Source organism: Lithobates pipiens, unplaced genomic scaffold, assembly GCF_037356315.1.
Source record: "Lithobates pipiens isolate NorthernLeopardFrog02 unplaced genomic scaffold, aLitPip1_a1.2 Scaffold_22, whole genome shotgun sequence".
In the NCBI taxonomy this organism is placed as follows: Eukaryota; Metazoa; Chordata; class Amphibia; order Anura; family Ranidae; genus Lithobates; species Lithobates pipiens.
The window spans coordinates 21,640,657-21,661,698 of NW_027507784.1; the positions used below are offsets into that span (position 1 = coordinate 21,640,657).

Consider the following 21,042-nt stretch of genomic DNA (forward strand, 5'->3'; position numbering starts at 1 on the left):
CATTTAGACCCCTTTATCACTGGGGCGTTTTTCAGGCGTTTTTCAGGCGCTTTAGTGTTAAAAAAAAGCGCCTGTAAAGTGTTTGAAAGAAGCCTCATCTGCAGTCCCAATGTGAAAGCCAAAGTGCTTTAAGAGCCCTTTCACAATGTCAGCGCCCGAAAAACGCTCGTAAAGCGCCGCTTAAACTAGCAGCGCTTTACCAGCGTTTTTCTAGCGTTATTGGGGGCGCTTTTAACCCCTGCTAGTGGCCAAATAAAGGGTTAAAGGCGCCCACAAAACGCTGCTGCCAATAGCGTTTTTCAGGCATTTTTCAGGCGTTTTACAGGCGCTTCCTATTGATTTCAATGGGAAGGGGCGCTTTAGGAGCGTTGTATTCACCGCTCCAAAAGCGCTGCAAAGAAGCTGCTTACATGACTTTTTTTGATGCCCTGCCAGCGCAGCGCCTCGGTGTGAAAGCACTCGGGCTTTTACATTGGGATTGCAGCTGCAGCTTCTTTCAGGCGCTTTTTTTAACGCTAAAGCGCCTGCAAAACGCCCCAGTGTGAAAGGGATCTCGGTGTGAAAGCACTCGGGGCTTTTACATTGGGATTGCAGTTGCGGCTTCTTTCGGGCGCTTTTTTTAACGCTAAAGCGCATGAAAAACGCCTGAAAAATGCCCCAGTGTGAAAGGGGTCTAAATATATTGAGCTTGTTTGAAGTTTTCCTTCATTACACTAAGTGTGCAAATCTAAATGTTCTCAGTGCCTCTTTACGTATGTTGTTTTTGGGTACCCAAATGTGTGTGACCAGCAGGAAGGGGTTCAAAACATACACTTAATGGTCCATAGAATCCAGCGATGTCTTCCTTGCAGCCAATATTTTACATGTGCATATCTTCTTCTTCTGTGCCACCATTTTGGATCCAGGATCATTGGGAACCAGTTGTTAGTTCCTGACTTTGGCCCTTGGCCTCCTTGTGACACGCCACTATATAATGCTTTACAAGTGTGAAATCACACAATAATTACGGAAATCTTGTGATATGTCAGCATTTAAGGCCGGGGGCCTTCTGGGATATGTGATGTGGATATTCCAGAAGGCTGTAGGTAGCTGAGAGAATGTCACTCTCACCTGGGCATCCTCTTCAATCTTCCCTTTGCTTACATTGTCTTGTATTGTCTTGTTCCCTAGCCCTGATGAAGAGAGAAACCTGAGCCTCAGAAACACGTTGGCTTTCTCTTCTGCCTTTATGTTATGAAACAAAAACTCTCTACTGGACCCACTCCAGACTTGTAGTGCTCTCATAATTTGCGTTTTTTTTCTAGGCAAGAAATGGAATGCAGTTAAAAAAAAAAATAGATAGATTTGGCTGTGACCCACCGTCAATTCAAACTTCTTCTATTCATCACCAGAGCAGCCAAACAGACCATTGCGAAACCCCTCCTTTATGCATCCTAGCGATGAAACACAGAATCAGCCAAGCTATGGTTCACTGCCAAGATTGTGGCAGTCTTATTAGGCAAAGTTTCCTCCTATGAAAAACTATGAAAAACTGTGGAGGCCCTAGACCACTCACTACCAACCCCCTGACTTTAATAACTCAACTATTGATTATACAGGCCATGGTCCTCTCTAGAGACCCCTCTGACCTCCACTCCCCCCTCTCCTTTTCTCTGCCTTACTTATTTCCTACTGCCTCCTTCCTCTCCCCCCAACCCACTAAGCAGCCTACCTGTATCTCGACTGAGTTAACATATAGCCTAATGCCCCGTACACACGATCGCACTTTCCGACAACAAAACCGTGGGTTTTTGTTCAAAGGTTGTTGGCTCCAACTTGTTTTGCATACACACGGTCACACAAATGTCGGTCAACAATTACGAACATAGTGACGTACAAGACGTACGATGTGCCGGTGTGATATCTCCATTACGAACGCTAGTTTTACAAGACCAAGCGCTTTGTACTTGATTCCGAGCATGCGTGGACTTTTGTGCGACGGATTTGTGTACACGCGTTCGGAAAGTCCATCAACGAAAATTTGTTGAATGAAAAAACCAAAGGAACTCTGGACAGCCGCACTCCGGATCAGGTAAAATAGATTGTGCCTTTATTGATTCCATTAAAAAGTCTTCACATCATGCGAATCACAACAGCAAAGGGAATGTAGAACAAGGAATGCTGACTCGTTTCACGCTGAATTTAGCGCTTACTCATAGCTAAAACAAAAATTTGTTGGCGGAAAATTTGAGAGCCTGCTAGCCAACATTTGTTGGCAGAAAGTCCGACAACAAATGTTCGATGGAGCCTAGACATGGTCGGACTTTCCGCCAACAAGCTCACAGCCAACATTTCTTGTTGGAAAATCTGACCGTGTGTACGGGGCATTAGTCCCCACAACACCTGTACTCTTTTTATAGGACTATTTTTACAGCCTAGTTTTGATCCCATTTACATTTATGTTCTGCATAGCATTACTTTGTTGGAACTAGCGTCCTCCTTATTGCTTTTGACAAATAGTATGTTGTGATGACTTGTTATTCGAACTTTCCTGATTTGACTTGCTTGTCATTTGTTTTGATATGTATATTGAAAAATGTTCAAAAAACATCTGAACAAGAAAAAATAAATAAAAAACACGACTTAGGTAACTGTAATGAACTGTTGATTCTAAGGTCCCAGAGGAGGACACACAGCCAGAATTCGAGGTTAGAAGAAACCATATATTGAGGAAAGGGTTCTTTATTTTTAGAGCAGTAAACATGTTGACTATACAGGGCTATAGACATGTGCGATTCGTTTCGTACGAATCTCAAATTCGTACAAATTTCCATAAATACGTACGTTTGGGAGGATCCGAAATACGAATTGCCATGCGTCCGAATTTTGTACAAAATACGAACTTTTGTTTACGAATCCCCAGGAGGAAGTCAGCACAGCACAGGGATGGTGGGAGCCCCTCATCTAATGAAAATTCGTATTTCGAATAGGAAATTCTTCAACGGGATTTCGTATTTCGGATAAAAACCAAACTTCCATCAATCGACTGTCATATTGAGTTATATATATTTTTGCCTTAAAATTCATCGCAACGAACGTTCGTACAAGTTAACGAACCTAACGACAATTTGTAATTTGTATTTCGTATGAATTGAAATTGAATTTCCGGACACGAAAAATATGAAGTACGAATTAATTTTAATACGAACCGTAACGGAACAGACCGAAACAAATTTGTTGACGGCGCCCATGTCTACAGGGCTATGGGAATTGTTAGAGAATACAAAATCTCACACACACAGGTTGAACCGGATGGACCTGTATCATATTTCAATTTTTATAAATGATGTACCTATGTAGCATGTTATTTTGTAAGAGGGAGTGGAGAGGAAGTGGCTAAGAAAATGTTTGAATAAAGGAGGTAGCCTGCTTCAAGTTTAGTGCTTTGAACAATCTGACACTTTCTCTTTAGAAGAGAAGACATGATAGAGAGATCCCAAAGGTTGCTGGATAGCTGGAGGTGTTAGGGGAATAAGGAAAAAATAATTCAAGGAACAAACTGCCAAATAAACAGGATCATAAAGGGGGACAAAGTACAGAGCTCACTAATAACACCACCAGCCACCTTTGTAACGGGCTTCTATAATTCAGTTGTTTGATGAATATACTGTGAACATTTACTGACAGAATGTTATACAGCAATAGGACAGACACCTAATGAGAACACAGGGACACAAACCACACCAACCTCAACCAGGAATCTGCTGGAGAGACACCACTTCAGGGACCTCATCATAAAGAAAGGTATGGCCTGACTGAGCCCATAGTTCAGGTATGGGAGGACAAAAGTGGGGTGAGATTTTATTTTTTTGACACCGGCAATGTTTATTAACAACATTGCTCAGCCCTGAAAAAAACACTAAAATAAAATGGTAACATTGTACCTTCATAGATAGACATACGTGTAAGTCTCACCTCTATGGCTAGGGCAGGACGATGGGGCTGGGGACTTAACAACTTAACAGCAGAGGTCTTGCCTCTGGGTCTTGGGAAAAAAATTAATTGATAAAATGCATTATTTTATATATATATATATATATATATATATTAGGGTTGCACCAATACTAGTATATGTATTGGTATCAGTGCCCATACAGAATATTTGCACAAGTATCGGTACCCGTGCAAATGCACCGATAACTGATAGCAATACTTTCAGGCTCGGCTCTTTGAGCTGTCAGTGGTTCTCCCCAGTGTTAAAGAAGTATGATAATTGGAGCTGTCAAAAAAAAGAAAAAAAGAAAGCAGCCGGGGTTCTGCCGTATAGTGTCCGGCCATCAAATAGTGTCCACCAAAGACGAAGCTTCGGAAAATCTCCGAAGCTGAACGGCGCCTGCGCCGCGAGTGGAGGTGGCAGCCCCAGCATCCAAGCTGACATAGGACTGTGAATATTAGACAGCCCCTCGCGGGCGAGCTTAGCTTGCCACGCTTCGGGCTCGGCCTCGCTGCGCTCGGCTCTTTTTTATTCCTACTCTATGTCCACTTGGATGGTGGGGATAGAACCTGGACTCACGGCGCAGGCGCCGTTCATCCTCTGCAATTTTCAGAATCTGTGTTGCTGTGTACTGCGCATGTGCAGTACGCAGAGGACACTATCGGATGGAGGACGTTATATGACAAGACACTGGCAATGTTTATTAACAACATTGCTCAGCCCTGAAAAAAACACTAAAATAAAAAGAAACATTGTTTCTTTTTGTATAGTTCTGTTTCTTCATCTGCAGATCCAAGGGATGAAGAAATGTCCCTCTGTTTAACCCCTTAATAACCCTTAATTTACTCTAATCAGCCTTAATTAAATCCCTATTCTCCTCCATTTAATTATTATTTTTCCTGCTTTTTGTGCTTTTGTTGACATTTATTTTATAAACGATAAACAATTAAAACTTTTTTTTTTGTTTGCTTTGTTAGCGAATATTTTTACATATATCTAGTAACATATATTTACACATTTCACATTGAAAAAGCTCTAAATTAAAAAAAAAAAATCAATTAATTTAATTTGTAAATACATTTTTAATGCTTTGTACCATTGCTGACAGCTGAAGTTAAAACAAAACAGTTGTGGTAGGTATCGGTAATTGGTATCGGTGAGTACTAAAAAAAAAAAAAGTATCGGTACTTGTACTCATAACAAAAAAATGGTATCAGTGCATCCTTAATATATAAGTATCGGTACTTTTAAAAAAAAATGGTATTGGTGCATCCCTAATTTTATATATATATATATATATATATATATATATATATATATATATATATATATATATATATATATATATATATATATATATATATATTTATTTATTTATTTATTTATTAGGGATTCACCAATACTATTTATTTTTTTTACGAGTACAAGTACCGATACTTATCTATATATATATATTGTTATTTTGTTTTATTTTTTTTTTTATTCAGTGGTAACTAAATATTAGGGGTCTATTTTTCTATTTTTGGATGCTTTCACCCAAGATTCACACATTATTTTTCAAGGTGAATTTTAAGATGTGTGAATCATGGATAAACCCTATTACCCCCCCCCCCCCCCCCCATGTGTGTTAACTTGATTGTGACAGTTATTACAATTAGCAAATGTTGCAGGTAGGTTGTGTGGCTTGAATTTGTAAGTCATATTTTTTTTCTAATTATGGAAGAAATGTCTTTGATGGAGTGCAACCAAAATTAATAGTTAATGTCTATCTAATTTCTATACCAATTTGTTAAAATGAAAGTGATTGTAAACCCTTAATTTTTTTTAATAACTTATTTTATTTTAACATGTTATACTTACCTGTGCTGTGTAATGGTTTTGCACAAAGGAGCCCCGATTCCTCCTTTTTTCGGTTCCCCCGCTGGTGCTTCTGGCTCCCCCCCAAGGGCCCATAGCAAGCTGCCATAGACATACACAGTGTGGCTCAAGCCCTCCCCCCCTTAGCTCTGTGCTCACTGGCACATTGCTGGATCGAGGTGGGGCTCAGGTAAGCATAAGCTGGGGCTCGGGGACAATGGGAGGAGCTGTACCTTAATGCAGACAATGCATTAAGGTTAAACAACCTTCTGCCTTTCAAACCACTTTAACCTTTCAGAGGAAGGATTGCCTGTTCATTTTTTTTTTCATCTCTCTGTCCTGCATTAAACCAAATTCTTATTTAGTTAAATAAAGCTTAATTTTATAAAAAATCGAATTAAATGTTAAATATAAAATCTAGAAACAAAAACTGGATAACGGCAGAAAAGGACCAAGTGTTCCATTGAGTCAGTCCCATTTATTTAGTTATATATTTATTTATTTTTTGTGATGTTTTCTTTTTTTTTTATGAATTTTTTACTTTTTTGTCTTTTTTAGTACAGATTGTTGTCCCGAACATGTTTTTATACCAAACTAATTGACATGCTAATCCCTGTAGTACTTTATGCACTGAATAAATTGTCATTCTGCTTTGATGTCATTATTACCCCTTGGTTATCACCTATGTGTTTTCTAGTGCATTTTGCATTTTGCAGAAATGGAATACAGTCCATTTTACACGGATCAAGTTCAAATCTGTGAATTTGAGCCAGTGCATTTTTTGGAAAGGGTCGGGGGCTTTTTCAGCTTGCATTTTGCATGTGTTAGACTTCAATGGACCTGCAGCAAAAAACGCCAATGTTTTTGTTGCGTTTTTGAGATGTTTTGTGGGACAGTGATGTTCATGGAGTACGACTTTACGCTCTCCAGCACTCAAGTAGCATTAAAGTCACATCAAAGTAGTGCAGTAATCTTTACATTTCCAAAATTGCATTTGAAGGTTAGAGTTAAGGGCTAAAGTTAGGGTTAAATGTTAGGGTTAGGACTACGGTTAAACAGTAGTGTTAGGGATAAGGGCAAGGTTTAGGGCTAAAGGCTAGAATTAGGGTTAGGGTTAGCTGTAATTAGACTATTAACATCAAACCCTAACTCTAAGGCCACGTACACACGTCGGATTGTCTGCCCAACTAAGTTCGTCAGACAATCCGACAGACAGTCCGTTCAAAATTTGCATGAACGGACTTGACCACACACGATGAGCAGACAGTCCGCTGAAAGCGTGCGTGATGACGTGTACAGCACGTACGACGGGACTAGAAATACGACGTCCAATACACTGCAATGCAACCTTCGGCCATGTAAATCCTTTCTGAGCATGCGCCATACTTAGTCCGTCCAACTTGCCTACACATGAGCGGACTGTCCGCTGAAACCAAGTTTGGACGGACAAAACCAAGTTTGAAAGGAAATTCCGTAAGACTTTGTTCGTCAGATTGTCCGCTGAAAAAGTCAGCTGAAGCCCACACACGAGCGGATTGTCCGCTGAAACACGGTTCAGCGGACTAAGTTGGACAGACAATCCGCCCGTGTGTACGCGGCCTTATCCTAAAATGTTACCCTAACTCTAACCCTAACATTTAACCCTAACCCTAACTCTAACCCTAACATTTTACCCTAACCCTAACTCTAACCCTAACATTTTACCCTAACCCTAACTCTAACCCTAACTCTAACCCTAACATTTAACCCTAAACCTAACCCTAACACTAACATTTAACCCTAACCCTAACTCTAACCCTAACATTTAACCCTAACCCTAACTCTTACCCTAACATTTAACTCCAATGCCCTGTACACACGATCGGACTTTCCAACAACAACAACAACAACAACAACAACAACACCGTGGAATTTTGTTAGAAGGGTGTTGGCTCCAACTTGTCTTGCATACACACGGTCACCCAAATGATGTACGTGATACCTCCATTACAAATGCTAGTTTTACAAGATTTCCGGCTCATACATGATTCCGAGCATGCGTGAACTTTTGTGCGACAGACTTGTGTACACACGATCGGAAAGTCCGACAGCAAAAATTTGTTGGCTGAAAATTTGATAACCTGCTAGCCAAGATTTGTTGGAGGAAAGTCCGACAACAAATGTTCGATGGAGCCTAGACATGGTCAAACTTTCTGCCAACAAGCTCACATCCAACATTTGTTGTCGAAAAATCCGATCGTGTGTACGCGGCATAACCCTAACATTTATCTCTAATCCTAATATTTAACCCTAACCCTAACTATAACCCTAACATTTAACCCTAACCCTAAGTCAAACCTGAACTCTAATTCTAACATTTAACACTAACTTTACCCGTAACATTTAACCCTAACCCTAACGCTAACCTTAACATTTAACCCTAAACCTAACTCAAACCTTAACTCTAATCCTAACATTTAACCTTAACTATAACCCTAACATTTAACCCTAACCCTAACTCAAACCTTAACTCTAATCCTAATATTTAACCATAACCCTAACTATAACCCTAACATTTAACCCTAACCCAGTGTTTCTCAAATCCAGTCCTCAGGCCCCCCCAACAGGTCATGTTTTCAGGATTTCCCTCAGATGAAACGGTTGTGGTAATTGCTAAGGCAGTGAAACTGATCAAATCACCTGTGAAAAATAATGGAAAACCTGAAAACATGACCTGTTGGGGGGGCCTGAGGACTGGATTTGAGAAACACTGCCCTAACCTAACATTTAACCCTAACTCAAACCTTAACTCTAATCCTAACATTTAACCCTAACTATAACCCTAACATTTAACCCTAACCCTAACTCAAACCTTAACTCTAATCCTAACATTTGACCCTAACCCTAACTATAACCCTAACATTTAACCCTAACCCTAACTCTAACCTTAACTCTACCCTAACATTTAAACCTAACTCTAATTCTCATCCTAACCCAAAGAGTTCAATGTAAGGGTTAGGGATAAGGACAAGTGTTATGACTAAGGTCTAGAGTTAGGGTTAAGGTTAGCGACAATTGTTAGGGTTAGAAAGCGCTCAGTGATGGCATCACTTGATCTAAAATAAGGTATGTAATGAAATCCAAATGGTTTTATTTAAAAATTCCATTAGCGTATTTATGAGGAAACAGGCGTGGGAGGAACCAGGAAAGGCAAAATGTAAGCAAATAAATTTTCAGCTTTGAAGCTGTGTGCTGAATAATAGAAAAGCAATATATAAAGTTCAATATCTAATATTTCCCTGCTTTCGTATTTTCTTCCAGAGGAAAACAGCAATGAAACACTCGGTGGGCATATTCTCCAGATCTGACAAAGGTGACTATGCCTGGCTGGTGACACTTTTATCATCGAGTGACTTCAGCGATTGTGTTCAGGATGTGAGGTCCACCGTCATATCTAATAGCGGTTTTCAGCAGTTTATAGATGACGCATCTCAGTGCTCTTTGGGGATCCTATATCACACCAAGAACAGAGGACGAGTCAACATCACCGATATACCCGGATCACTCTACGATGAGGAGCTGGACAACCTGAATCAGTTACTTGGTAAAGGATATATTGACAAATGAACAGAAAGATAGACTGACTTTTATAGAGAGGAGAATCTATGGTTTTTGAGGGTAGCAGAAAACAGGAAAATAGAGGAGGAGAGCATAGAAGAAGATATAATTCTAGAAGAGGGAGAACGATATATTTCTAGAAAGGAAGAGAAGGAAGAGGAGAGGAAAGGAGAGGGGAAAAGAGGAGAGGAGAAAAAAAGGAGAGGATATCATTTTAGAGTGGAGGTGAGAGGACGAAAAGAGAAAAATATTACTCTAAAACAAGGGTGTCAAACTCAATTTCATTGCGAGCCGAATCAGGGTTATGGTTACCCTCAAAGGGCCGGGTGTATCTGTAAGAATATATAAATTTATCCAGTGTTTTTTTTTTCTGAGAGAATCAAACCCCCTCCTCTGAAACACATCGAATGATGGGTGTGGCCAAATCACACTAACAGTGGGTGGATCTTAAATAAGGCAATAAATACCAGGAGTTAATTATGTGCAGAGTTCAGGGATGCACTATGTACCAAGTACAGGGTTCAGGGGTGCGCTCAGTGGCGTAACTAGAACCTTCAGGGCCCCGATGCAAGAAACCATGAAGGGCCCCCCTGAACCACAGCCAGGGCCCTTCCCTCCGAGTCCGGCGGTGGAACTCCAGGGTGTGGTCACAGGTATGACCTTTGTGAGCCCTGTAGTTCCACCACTGGCATCAGTAGTTTTTTTTTATTATTTATTTTTTATTTTTAGGTGCCCCATTGGGGGACTGTCCCTAGGCAGGATGGGGTCCCCGTCCCCAGAAGAGATGAGGTCCTTTTCTCCAGGGCAGATTAAGTTACTGCCCCCAGGTTAGAAGGGGACCCTGTCCCCAGAGGAGATGGGGGTCTCTGTCCCCACGTGAGAAGGGGCCCCTGTCCCCAGGGGGAGATGGAGGGGTAAGTAATGGTGTGTGGGGGATGGGGTCCTCTCACTCACCATGACCAAGCTACAGGCCACTCACTCATCCATGTTGGCCTGAGCTCCATTCAGTGTGCTGGACGGGTTATTAGCATATCTCCCAGAAAGACCTTTCTTTCATCATCTATGTATGATCAGGGAGGGGGGGGGGGGCTGGCAGACAAGCCTGCAGTGTCCTCCGGGGAGCTCTCATAGGGCTGTACTGCATCTGTGTGCTTAAAGTTTGTTTACCTGGGAGAAGTATGCAGTGCAATATGGGCCGGACTCGGGGGGGGGGGGGACTCTGGCTGGGGAGAACAGACATCGGACTGAGCGGCAATGCATGGAGCAGGAGAGGGGTACTCTGAGGAGCCAGCCAAGGACACAGGTCATGCGGGGAATGCACAACTAAAGAGCAGCCAGTGCGATAGTCGAGCATGAAGCTCTGCTAGTCACTCTCCACCTCCAGCCACCCATGTGCATGGTGCACTGGTACCCCTAGCTGCCTATGCTGCTGCTGGCCATATGTAGAGGGGGCTGCATGGGCCCCCTGCAGCACAGGGCCCAGTTGCACTCGCAACTGCTGCACCCCCTATAGTTACGCCCCTGGGTGCGCTATATAAAGACTACAGTTTCAAGGATGCCCTATTCACAGAGTGTGGAGTTCAGGTGTGTGCTACATACAGATTACAGAGTTCAAGGGTGTGCTGTGTGCAGAGTGCAAGGTTGAGGAGTGCGCTACACACAGAGTGCAAGGTTGAGGAGTGCGCTACACACAGAGTGCAAGGTTTAGGGGTGTGCTATGTACAGAGTGCAGAGTTCAGGGGTGTGCTACTTACTGATTACAGAGTTCAGAGGTGCGCTGTATACAGAGTGCAAGGTTAAGGAATGCGCTACATACAGAGTTTAAGGGTGTGCTATGTACAGAGTGCAGAGTTAAGGGGCACTCTGTGTAAAGAGTGCAGTGCTGAGGAGTGTGCTGCATACAGAGTGCAGGATTTAGGGGTGTGCTATGCACAGTGTGTAGGCAGGGCTGTCTTTAATATTGATTAGGCCCTGGGCAAAAATTCTCATGGGGCCCCCAACGCCAAAGCCCAAACCGCCCCCCCCCCCATGCAATTTCCCTCTCCGCCTGCTCTGAGATGTACAATAACTAGCAGCTAGACTCAAAATCGGTTTACTGTATCAGATCAGGCATGAATGAAAGGATTCTACACCAAGCCCAAATGTAATGAGAAGATTTTACACTGACCACCAATGTAACTGAGACATTTAGCCTGCGTTCACATTTGTGTGTCAGGAATGCATGCAAAATCTGCAGCTGCCCTTTAGAAGAGACACAGTAATTCCATAAATTGTTAATGACACCCTCACACATCTTCTGACATGTGCCTCGGCACCGTGTGATTTTGAAAAAGGGTTAGGGACCTTCTTCCGCATTTCTAGCACATAGAGCAGCCCATTGAAATGAATGGGCTGCCCCACACCCGACCTACATCTTTATCCACCCTGTCAGTACACCTTTGCATCATAAAACCCCTGCTAACCTCTGCACCCTGAAACCTCCCCCATCGTCTCCACACCAACCCTCCACCCCCTTTAACTCTACCTGCCTACTCTGCTCATCTTTGGACCCACCTATTTGCTTGCCTTTGCAGAACAGGCAGATGTTAGGCTTAATGACCACAGTTGTAGGCAGGACTTTCAAGCATGCCCCTTTATAGGTGATGGTGGATTTGACCTGGGGGGGCATGATATTCATATGAATGCCGCCACTATTTACATGCAAACACAGGGTCTGCAGGTGAGTCATCTGTACACAACAATATGGCAGAGCTGGGCAGCATTTGTAGCAGCACTTTACACTGAGATATTGGGACATGGCATGGGACTAAAACTCCAAGGAACAAGGGAATTTAAACCAGGATAGTTGGCATGTATGTGGCAGCTGCTTTGGGCCCCACAACAATGACAAGGCCTCTTCTGCCCTGCCTTAAAAACGGCCCTGTGTGTAGAGTACAGCTTACAGGGAGATCATTGGTTGATATCTGTGCACAGATGGGGATCACAGTGCAGCTTACCATGTGATGCCTCATCCCACACTATACCTGAATCTACACCTCCCTTGTACCCACCAAGAGTGCGGGGCAGATGAGGATCTGTGGGAGCTGCCAAGAGGAAAGCTATCCTTGTAAACCTTCTGTGTTTGCAAGTTACAACAGTGAGCTGGCAGTGGAGGGCAAGAGCTAGAGCCCTGGGTGCGAGGGCCACATTAAATGGCCCGGCGTGCTGGATTTGGCTCGGGAGCCTTGTGTCTGACGCATTTGCTCTAGAGAAGGAAGAAAAAGAGAGGAGGGGAGATAAAAATAGAAAAATGAGGAGTGGAGGAACGGAAAGGAAAAGAAGGAAGAGGAGGGATGAAAAGGACAGGAGGGAGGGTATAGAGGAATGGAAAGGAGAAGATGAGAGAATGTGACTAATATGACTGAAACTTGTGTGCGTCCACAGGGAGAGACAATGTGATCGTGGTGACTGATGATGTGGGGGACAGCAGCCACAAGGAGAAGATTCGGATCCTGGAGGGTCAGCCCACTATTAGGAAACTAGCCACTGATTTGCTTCTCATTTCAAAAACTGACAAAAATAACACCAAAACCCTTATGACAAAACTACGAACCTTGACGCCTTTCAATTCTACTTCAGGTATGAAAAAAACCAAAACATAATATAGCTAAATATAATACAACTTTTTCAAGTGCATATTATAGAAAATCAACTATTGTCAAATATTGTTCAACATAAAATAAAATTAATTTTTATAGAAGTTGGAAAAAGGGCTTGACCAATGGGATTGGACTGGCCAATATCAGGAAAATGGTTACATATTACAAATAAATATCAACTTTTTGTACATCGTTTCTTACCCTATGTTCTGCATATGAAAACTTTTTGTTTTTATTTCACACATGTATAGCGCTACAGGAAAGCATCCCCCACAAAGTTCCCGAACCTCTCTCCGGCAAACACAATCTGGAGGAAACGCTCACAAACACCAATAAAACAAAGCACGGAACTAAAGATATCAAACCACTGCATGGTGACAAGAGTCCCAACACAAAATCAACATATGATTTTTTAAAGCCATGGATCAGCAACAATAGTCCAGAGGTATCATTCAGCAATGAGAGTCCTCAGATATGGAATGACTATGTTAGTTTTAAGTCCACGAGGAAAAGTTCGATACCAAGAGGCAGCAACAAGGAGTCTGAGATACCATTAAGCCCTCCAAAGTTCTGCAATATTTACTATGAAAGTCAAAAATTACCATCCAGCATTGAGAGCTTAGAGACATGGCACAGCTCTGAGACTGAGAACATCTATGAGACTATTGATTCATGGATCAATGACAAACCTGATCCTAAACCTAAAGAAAAGTCAAAGGATTGGTACAGTTATGAACATTCAGAGATGCTGTCCGGCAATGGATACCAAAAGGATGAATTCTGTAGTAAAACTTTTAATATAGGGATCGATTCTGAGATATCAGAGGAACTGCCTGGCAAAGGTTACCCAACCAACCAGTTGAACAATGAAACTTATAGGATGCGGTACAGTTCTGAGAATTCAAAGAAACCACCCACTGATAACTTTTCGGAGATCCATTTTTTCAATAAACCTTCTGAGATTGGATACACTTATAAGAGTTCTGAGCCAAAACCCATCTGTGAGGGGTCAAAGGAACTATGTGATAATAGCGACTCAATGTGCAAAGGTGAGAGCCTTGACACACCATTATGGAAAATTAGTCCTAAGCCACCATCTGCAGGTAAAAGTGCCAATAGTCAGTTCAACTTTTCTGATGTGATGGACGAACTGAAGGACCATTACCCAACCAACCAGTTGAACAATGAAACTTCTAGGATGCGGTACAGTTCTGAGAATTCAAAGAAACCACCCACTGATGAAGTTTCAGAGATCCATTTTTTCAATAAACCTTCTGAGATTGGGTACACTTATAAGAGTTCTGAGCCAAAACCCATCTGTGAGGGGTCAAAGGAACTATGTGATAATAGCGACTCAATGTGCAAAGGTGAGAGCCTTGACACACAATCATGGAAATTGAGTCCTAAGCCACTAACTGGGGATAAAATTCCCAATAGTCAGTCCGACAATGTAAACTTTTCTGATGTAATAGAGGAACTGAAAAGAAAACTAAATAAAATAAAGAACTAGCCCCACCACACCTCTTCTTACACACTGCATAGCCACTTGCTGACCGCCCCAATTGCAGTTTCACTGCTACAGGGCGGTAGCTGTGCACAGGATCACAAATATATGCAGTACGTGTTCATGCACTTTCGGGTAGCGGGCGTGAGTGTGCGCCACTAGCAGCTCGCTCCTGCTGTGATTATACACAGCAGGAGCCGATCAGAAGGTACGGCGGACTCGAAGTCCGTCGGCACCCGCTGATCATCCCACAGAGAGACAGAATGGCGGTCTGCCTATGTAAACAAGGCAGATCGCTCTTCTGACAGGAGGGAAGGCATGGATCATGGGTCTGTTCAAGGCATGGACTAGGATCCATGTCTTCCCCTAGTAAAAGCACCCCCTCCACAGTTTGGAAAAACACTGGATAGGCACACAGTTAACCCTTTGATCACCTCTGAAGTTAACACCATCCCAGCCAGTGCATATTTTTTAACACTGATCACTTTATTAGTGTCACTGGTCCCCAAAAAGTGTCAGTTAGTGTAGGAAATGTCCGCCACATTATCACAGTCCCGCTATAAGTCGCTGATCGCCACCATTACTAGTAAAAATAAAAATGAATAAAAATATCCCATAGTTTATAGATGCTACAACTTTTGCGCAAACCAATCAATATACACTTATCATGCCCCCTACACACAGTCGGATTTTTCGATGGAAAATGTTCAATGGGAGCCTTTTGTTGAAAATTCCGACCGTGTGTGGGCTCCATCGGAATATTTTCCATCGGAATTTCCGTTGCACAAAATTTGAGAGCTGGATTTCAAATTTTCCAACAACAAAATCTGTTTGCGTAAATTCTGATCCTGTGTACACAATTTCGATGCACAAAGTTCCACGTATGCTCGCAATCAAGCAGAAGAGCCGCACTGGCTATTGAACTTCCACTCGTCTAGTGCCCGTCGTACGCGTGGTACGTTAACGCGTTCTGGACATTCGGAAATTCCAACAAGATTTGTGTGACCGTATGTATGCAAGACAAGTTTGAGCCAACATCCGTCGGAAAAAAAAACATGGGATTTTGTTGTCGGAATGTCTGATCGTGTGTACAGGGCATTAGGATTTTTTTTTGCCAAAAATATGTAGCAGAATACATATTGGCCTAAAGTTATAAAGTAAATTAGATTTATGTTTTATTACTTTCTCAGTGGATATGTTTTATTGCAGAATGTAAAATTTATATATATATATATATGAGGTGGACACAGGGGATCATGGTGCTAGGTACCCGGCTGCTGTGAGCGGCTGGGGTATCATGTGATCACTGTGACCAATCATAGCGATCTCGCAAATACAACGGAAACAAAACAATCATAAATGGATTCCATTCATGACTGCTTAATTACTATTGGGATGCTGTGATTGGCCCACAGCTATCATATGGTACCTGGTACCCTGTACCATGTGATTAGCTGTATCCAATCATAGATCGCAGTAGTAAGCAAGCTGTTATGATTGAAAGCCATTCATGGCAGTAAAAGTGATTGCTTATAACAGTGATCATCACTGTTATAAGCAATAACAGTGTAAAAAAAACCCTGATTACAGATTGGTATAGTACCACTATGGTGACACTGAACTACTCTGATGACAATATGTAAACAAAAAAAATAAAAAATCCTAAAAAAATTAAATAAAATGTTAAAGAATTTAACAATAAAAAACAATAAACAATAAACAAAAACAATAATAAAAAAAAAAAAAAAATATATATATATATATATATATATATATATATATATATATATATATATATATATATATATATATATATATATATATATATATATATATATATATTTTTTTTTTTTTTTATTGTTGGCCTTTTTTTATAACGCAAAAAAAATGCAGTGGTGATCAAATACAACCAAAAGAAAGCTCTATTAGTGGGGAAAAAAGCACATAAATGTTATTTGGGTACTGCGTCGCTCGACTGCGCAATTGTCAGTTAAAATAACGCAGTGCCGCATGACAAAAAATGGCCTGGTCATGAAGGGGGGTAAATCTTCTGGAGGTCAAATGGTTAGATATTAGCATCATCAGAATGGCTTTTCTGTAATCTTATTGTTTTTATTCCATGTTTTTGCCTGTTGTCTGCAAGAAAACATATGGAGACAGTTCTTACTTTATAACATAGAGAAAACAGAGGGTGAATTGAGGCCTTTTCTCCAGCAGGACAGGGTTTCCTGCTATTTGAGTGGACGGACATTTGCACTTTTATTTTTATTCATATATAATGACAAGTGGCCATGCTTTAATGGAACAATCCTTGGAAACTGATCCCTCTGTACTCATATTGACATCAAGATGCGTTCTATTAAAGCAGAGTTCCATCCAATAATAGAACTTCAGCTTTAAGTGTTGGTGACCCCCTGACATGGCACGTTTGGCATTTAACTTTTTTTGGGGGGAGCCTCTTTTTCTTGCACCGCAGAGAGGAGGGGGAGAGCGGGGCTTCGTTCTCCCGCATCGCTGGACCGTGTTCAAGTAATAATAGTCAGCAGCTACACTTTTTGTACCTGCTGGCTTTTAAATGGGTGGAACGCTGTTTTAAATAATTTACGGGTTTTCCTTGTCCTGAAGAAGCTGGCAAGACCTGTGAAACGCGTAGACATATGGGATTCCATGTTAGAATTATGTACATCATGTATAGTGCTTATTTTTTATTTACTGTATGTGTGATATTTCTTTACCATTTAGTATCCATTTAGTATCCAATGTACAGGTAAAAAAAATTGGTAGACGTGTATGCAAAAAAAAAAATTCAGCAATTGGTGATATTGATTTTATCTTTGAGGGTAGCATTTGCTCCCGGATATTAAGGTTTAGAAATGTTTGTAATAAATATGATCTATTTTTTGCTGTTTTGGTATTATTTACTTCTATTACATGTGTTGATGACTTGACAACCTCAATTTGTGGATAGGAAATTGGCTAGATAATGATTAGGGATGAATCAAACTGTTTGAGCAGTTTTTTGGCTAAAGTCAATGGCGTTTGGATGCCGAACGCTATTGAAATCATAGGGGAGCTGAATCTGTCAAATTAAAAAATGACCATTTCCTGGGAAAATAGGCAAATGCCGCGTACAAACAATCAGAATTCTCTGATGGTTTTCCCGATGGAATTCCGACGGAATTCCACTCAAGCTGTCTTACCTACACACGGTCACACCAAATTCCGAGTTTAGAACGCGGTGACGTACAACACGTACGACAGGACTAGAAAAAGGAAGTTCAATAGCCAGTAGCCAATAGCTTCCGTCTCGTAGTTGAGTCTGAGCATGCGTGATTTTTGGCGTGTCGGAATTGCATACACACGATCGGAATTTCTGATAGAAAGTTTTTTCCGTCGGGAAAATTGAGAACATGCTATCAATTTTTGGCTGGCGAAAATTTGGACAGCTAAATTCCGATGGAGCGTACACACGGCCGCATTTTCCGATGAAAAGCTCTCATTTGTCTTTTTCTGGCCGGAATTCCGATCGAGTGTAGGCGGCAAAAGGGTTGTCAAAAAAATAGTACGGGGGGACAAGGGTACCGCTCTGAAGAAAATGTACCAGTGCAAACAATGAAAAGAAAAAAAGTGTCCGGGAGCAGTGATTTTTTTTTTTGAAACAAAGGAAACATCTTTTTTTTTAAATGATCGGCAAGTTGCATTTCCCGTCTATTCAAAAGAAAAAAAATCAAACAGACTCCTCCAAAGGTCATCCACAATATTTATCAAATTTCACTTCAAATATCAAATGATGTTTTTAAAAATAATATTTTTTTTCTTTTTATTTGTAAATTGCCATGCAAAAAAAAGCAAAAAACAATTTGTATAGAGTCCCCTCCATAAATGCATACCAGACCCTTTGAGTCTGGCATGCATTTTAAGGGGGAACTTTAGAAAACCAAAAAAAATAAAAAATGCACAAGGTCACCCCTTAAAATTCATATCAGACTCAAAGGGTCTGGTATGCATTTAGGGAGGTAACCCTATATATTTTTGCAGGTCTTCTAGGGACTTTAAAGTATTTGAGAAGTGGAAGCTATTGTCAATCACAGCCAGTGAGGAAGGAACTTCGGCAGGGTTGAGTTCTGTGTGCTTTAAGTATGCATGAGTGCCCCCATATCAAGCGACATTCTATGGGGGCACACAGCAGGGGAAAGGAGCCCAGAGTACCGGTGGGAGACCCAAGAAGAGGATTGAGGATGCTCCATGGCTCTACACCCATCCCAGACTGCACTCTCCCAGTTCTCCCCAGTCCTCCTGACTGTGTGTCACTCATCAGCCCTCCTGGCTGCAACTTGTTGTTCCTCCTGGAGACTTGCCTAGCAGTGCTCTCCTGCTATCCTCTCCTTGCTCCCGTGCCTCCTGTCCAGGACTCCTCCATGTGTCTTGAGAGGGTCTCATCCGCACCCGAGCTCAGGCCCAAGGTCACCCCCCCCAGACTGGGGATCTCTCTTAGAGACCACGACAGCCTAGCTCTCCATCTCCAGCTTCCACCCGAACAACTACTCCCCAGCTGGGCTGACCTTGAGTACATAACAAGGGGCCTGCCCCCTGCCAATCCAGGTTGGGGATTGGTCAGGGTCCCCAAGATACTCCAGCTAGCTCCTCCCGACCCCTCTCATCTGGTTCCAGAAACTTCTCCATGTCTCTAGATATCTGGGGGGGGGGGTTACCAGAGGAGCTGCTGTCAAGTCATCCAGCTCTACCTGAGTCACTCCCAACCCAGATCAAAACAGACAATTTACCCACACTAACAAAAACCTAACTTCTGTAGCAGTCTATCAACGCTAGAGGGTGCTACATAAGTATAACATGTTTGTTATTTTAAAAAAATTAAGCCTTTAGTATCCCTTTAAGGGACATCCTTATGCAAAAAAAGAAAAAAATTACCAGAGGTCACCATAAAAAATACATACCAGATCCCTAATACAAGCATGCAGCCTGGCTGGACAGGAAATAGGCCTGCATGTGGCCCCTCCTCCTGAATCATACCAGGTCACCAGGGTTATTGCAAGGATTTTTGACACCCTAGGTCGAAACCTCATTTTTCTGCCCCCCTGGCTCTACCCCTGACCCCACCCCCTTCGCCCTGCCTATGCACACACCACCTTTTTAATGAAGTGCCCATCAAATGCAGCCCCCCAGCGCCCATCAAATGCAGCCCCCCACTGCCCATCAAATGCAGCCTCACCAGCGCCTATCAATGCAGCCTACCAGCGCCCATCAATGGATGTTTGCTAGCTTCCATTCATTCTGGAGTTGGGACACAGACACAGTCCTCTGCCGCCGTTCCGTCTCTGACACTATGTGTGAACAGAGCATCGGCTGCCTGCTGATGCTGAGACTTAGTTGCTTGCTGCAGAGAGAAGAGAGTAGGAACACCAGTGGCCAGGGCACCCTAGCAAGCAGTGCACCCTAAGCGGCTGCCTAGTTTGCCTAGTGGTAGCACCGGCCCTGCAGGTCACATTCTCTCCACATGATAGGTACCTTTGCAGGGGGAACCCCCTTGGCAAAGCATCTTGTCCTCATGTTGATGAGGAAAAGAGCCTTGGGCAGTGATCTTACTGCTATTCTCATCCCTTCACTTACATGGTCAGGAGGATTCACGCCCAATTGCCCATGCAAGCCAATGTGACAACACCTACTGCTTCCTTAGGAACCATTTATAGCAGGAAGTTGCCTTTCCTAAAAACAGTAGAAATACCACTTCTCTACGTGATGCTCGGCTCCTGACAAACAAAAGGCTGAATAAACAAAGGGTCAGGCGAGGAGCCAACAGTTCAGTCAAAACCTAGGAAAACAAAATGGCAGCGCTAACCATGAATTACGCCAAATAGTCCATATGAGTCCATGTAAAGTGCAGTGCTCCTTAGTTATGCAAAATGAATCTAATGGTGACCAAATGGCAAATCAAATAGTCCATAAAAATCCTTAATCGTTGTTAGCGTTGCAATTTTGTTTTTATGTTTATTCAAGGTTTGAGTATTTCCTCTATTGCTAGCAGATATCCCTAATGTGTAGCGCTGATTATTTAATTACACAAACCTGGGCCCAAACAGCACAGGACTCAATGAGGATAACCACTTGCTGCCTGGCCACAGTACATACAGTACATACTGTATGTACTGGTACATCACTACGCGCACATGATGCACTATCCCGTGATAACTGTGTGAGGTGGACACAGGGGATCATGGTGCTAGGTACCCGGCTGCTGTGAGCGGCTGGGGTATCCTGTGATCACTGTGACCAATCATAGTGATCTCGCAAATACAATAAAAACAAAACAATCATAAATGGATTCCATTCATGACTGCTTAATTGCTATTGTGATGCTGTGATTGGCCCACAGCTATCATATGGTACCTGGTACCCTGTACCATGTGATTAGCTGTATCCAATCATAGATCGCAGTAATAAGCAAGCTGTTATGA

General features: G+C 42.2%; 1 protein-coding gene across 1 annotated transcript; it reads left to right on the forward strand.

The window, feature by feature from the left end:
* Positions 1-3,807: 3,807 nt before the first annotated feature.
* On the forward strand, positions 3,808-16,303 carry LOC143923389 (uncharacterized). The gene is made up of 4 exons (XM_077447013.1): positions 3,808-3,832; positions 9,131-9,413; positions 12,851-13,045; positions 13,317-16,303. Exons 2-4 carry the CDS (start codon positions 9,143-9,145, stop codon positions 14,573-14,575), a joined length of 1,725 nt encoding a protein of 574 aa, XP_077303139.1. The 5' UTR covers positions 3,808-3,832; positions 9,131-9,142; the 3' UTR covers positions 14,576-16,303.
* Positions 16,304-21,042: the final 4,739 nt, after the last annotated feature.

Excerpts from the sequence above, each read along its gene's own strand:
- LOC143923389 (XM_077447013.1), top strand. The coding sequence starts at position 9,143 with ATGAAACACTCGGTGGGCATATTCTCCAGATCTGACAAAGGTGACTAT. Across the intron at positions 9,414-12,850 it reads CAACCTGAATCAGTTACTTG|GGAGAGACAATGTGATCGTG; the intron begins GTAAAGGATATA and ends GTGCGTCCACAG. Across the intron at positions 13,046-13,316 it reads GCCTTTCAATTCTACTTCAG|CGCTACAGGAAAGCATCCCC; the intron begins GTATGAAAAAAA and ends ACACATGTATAG.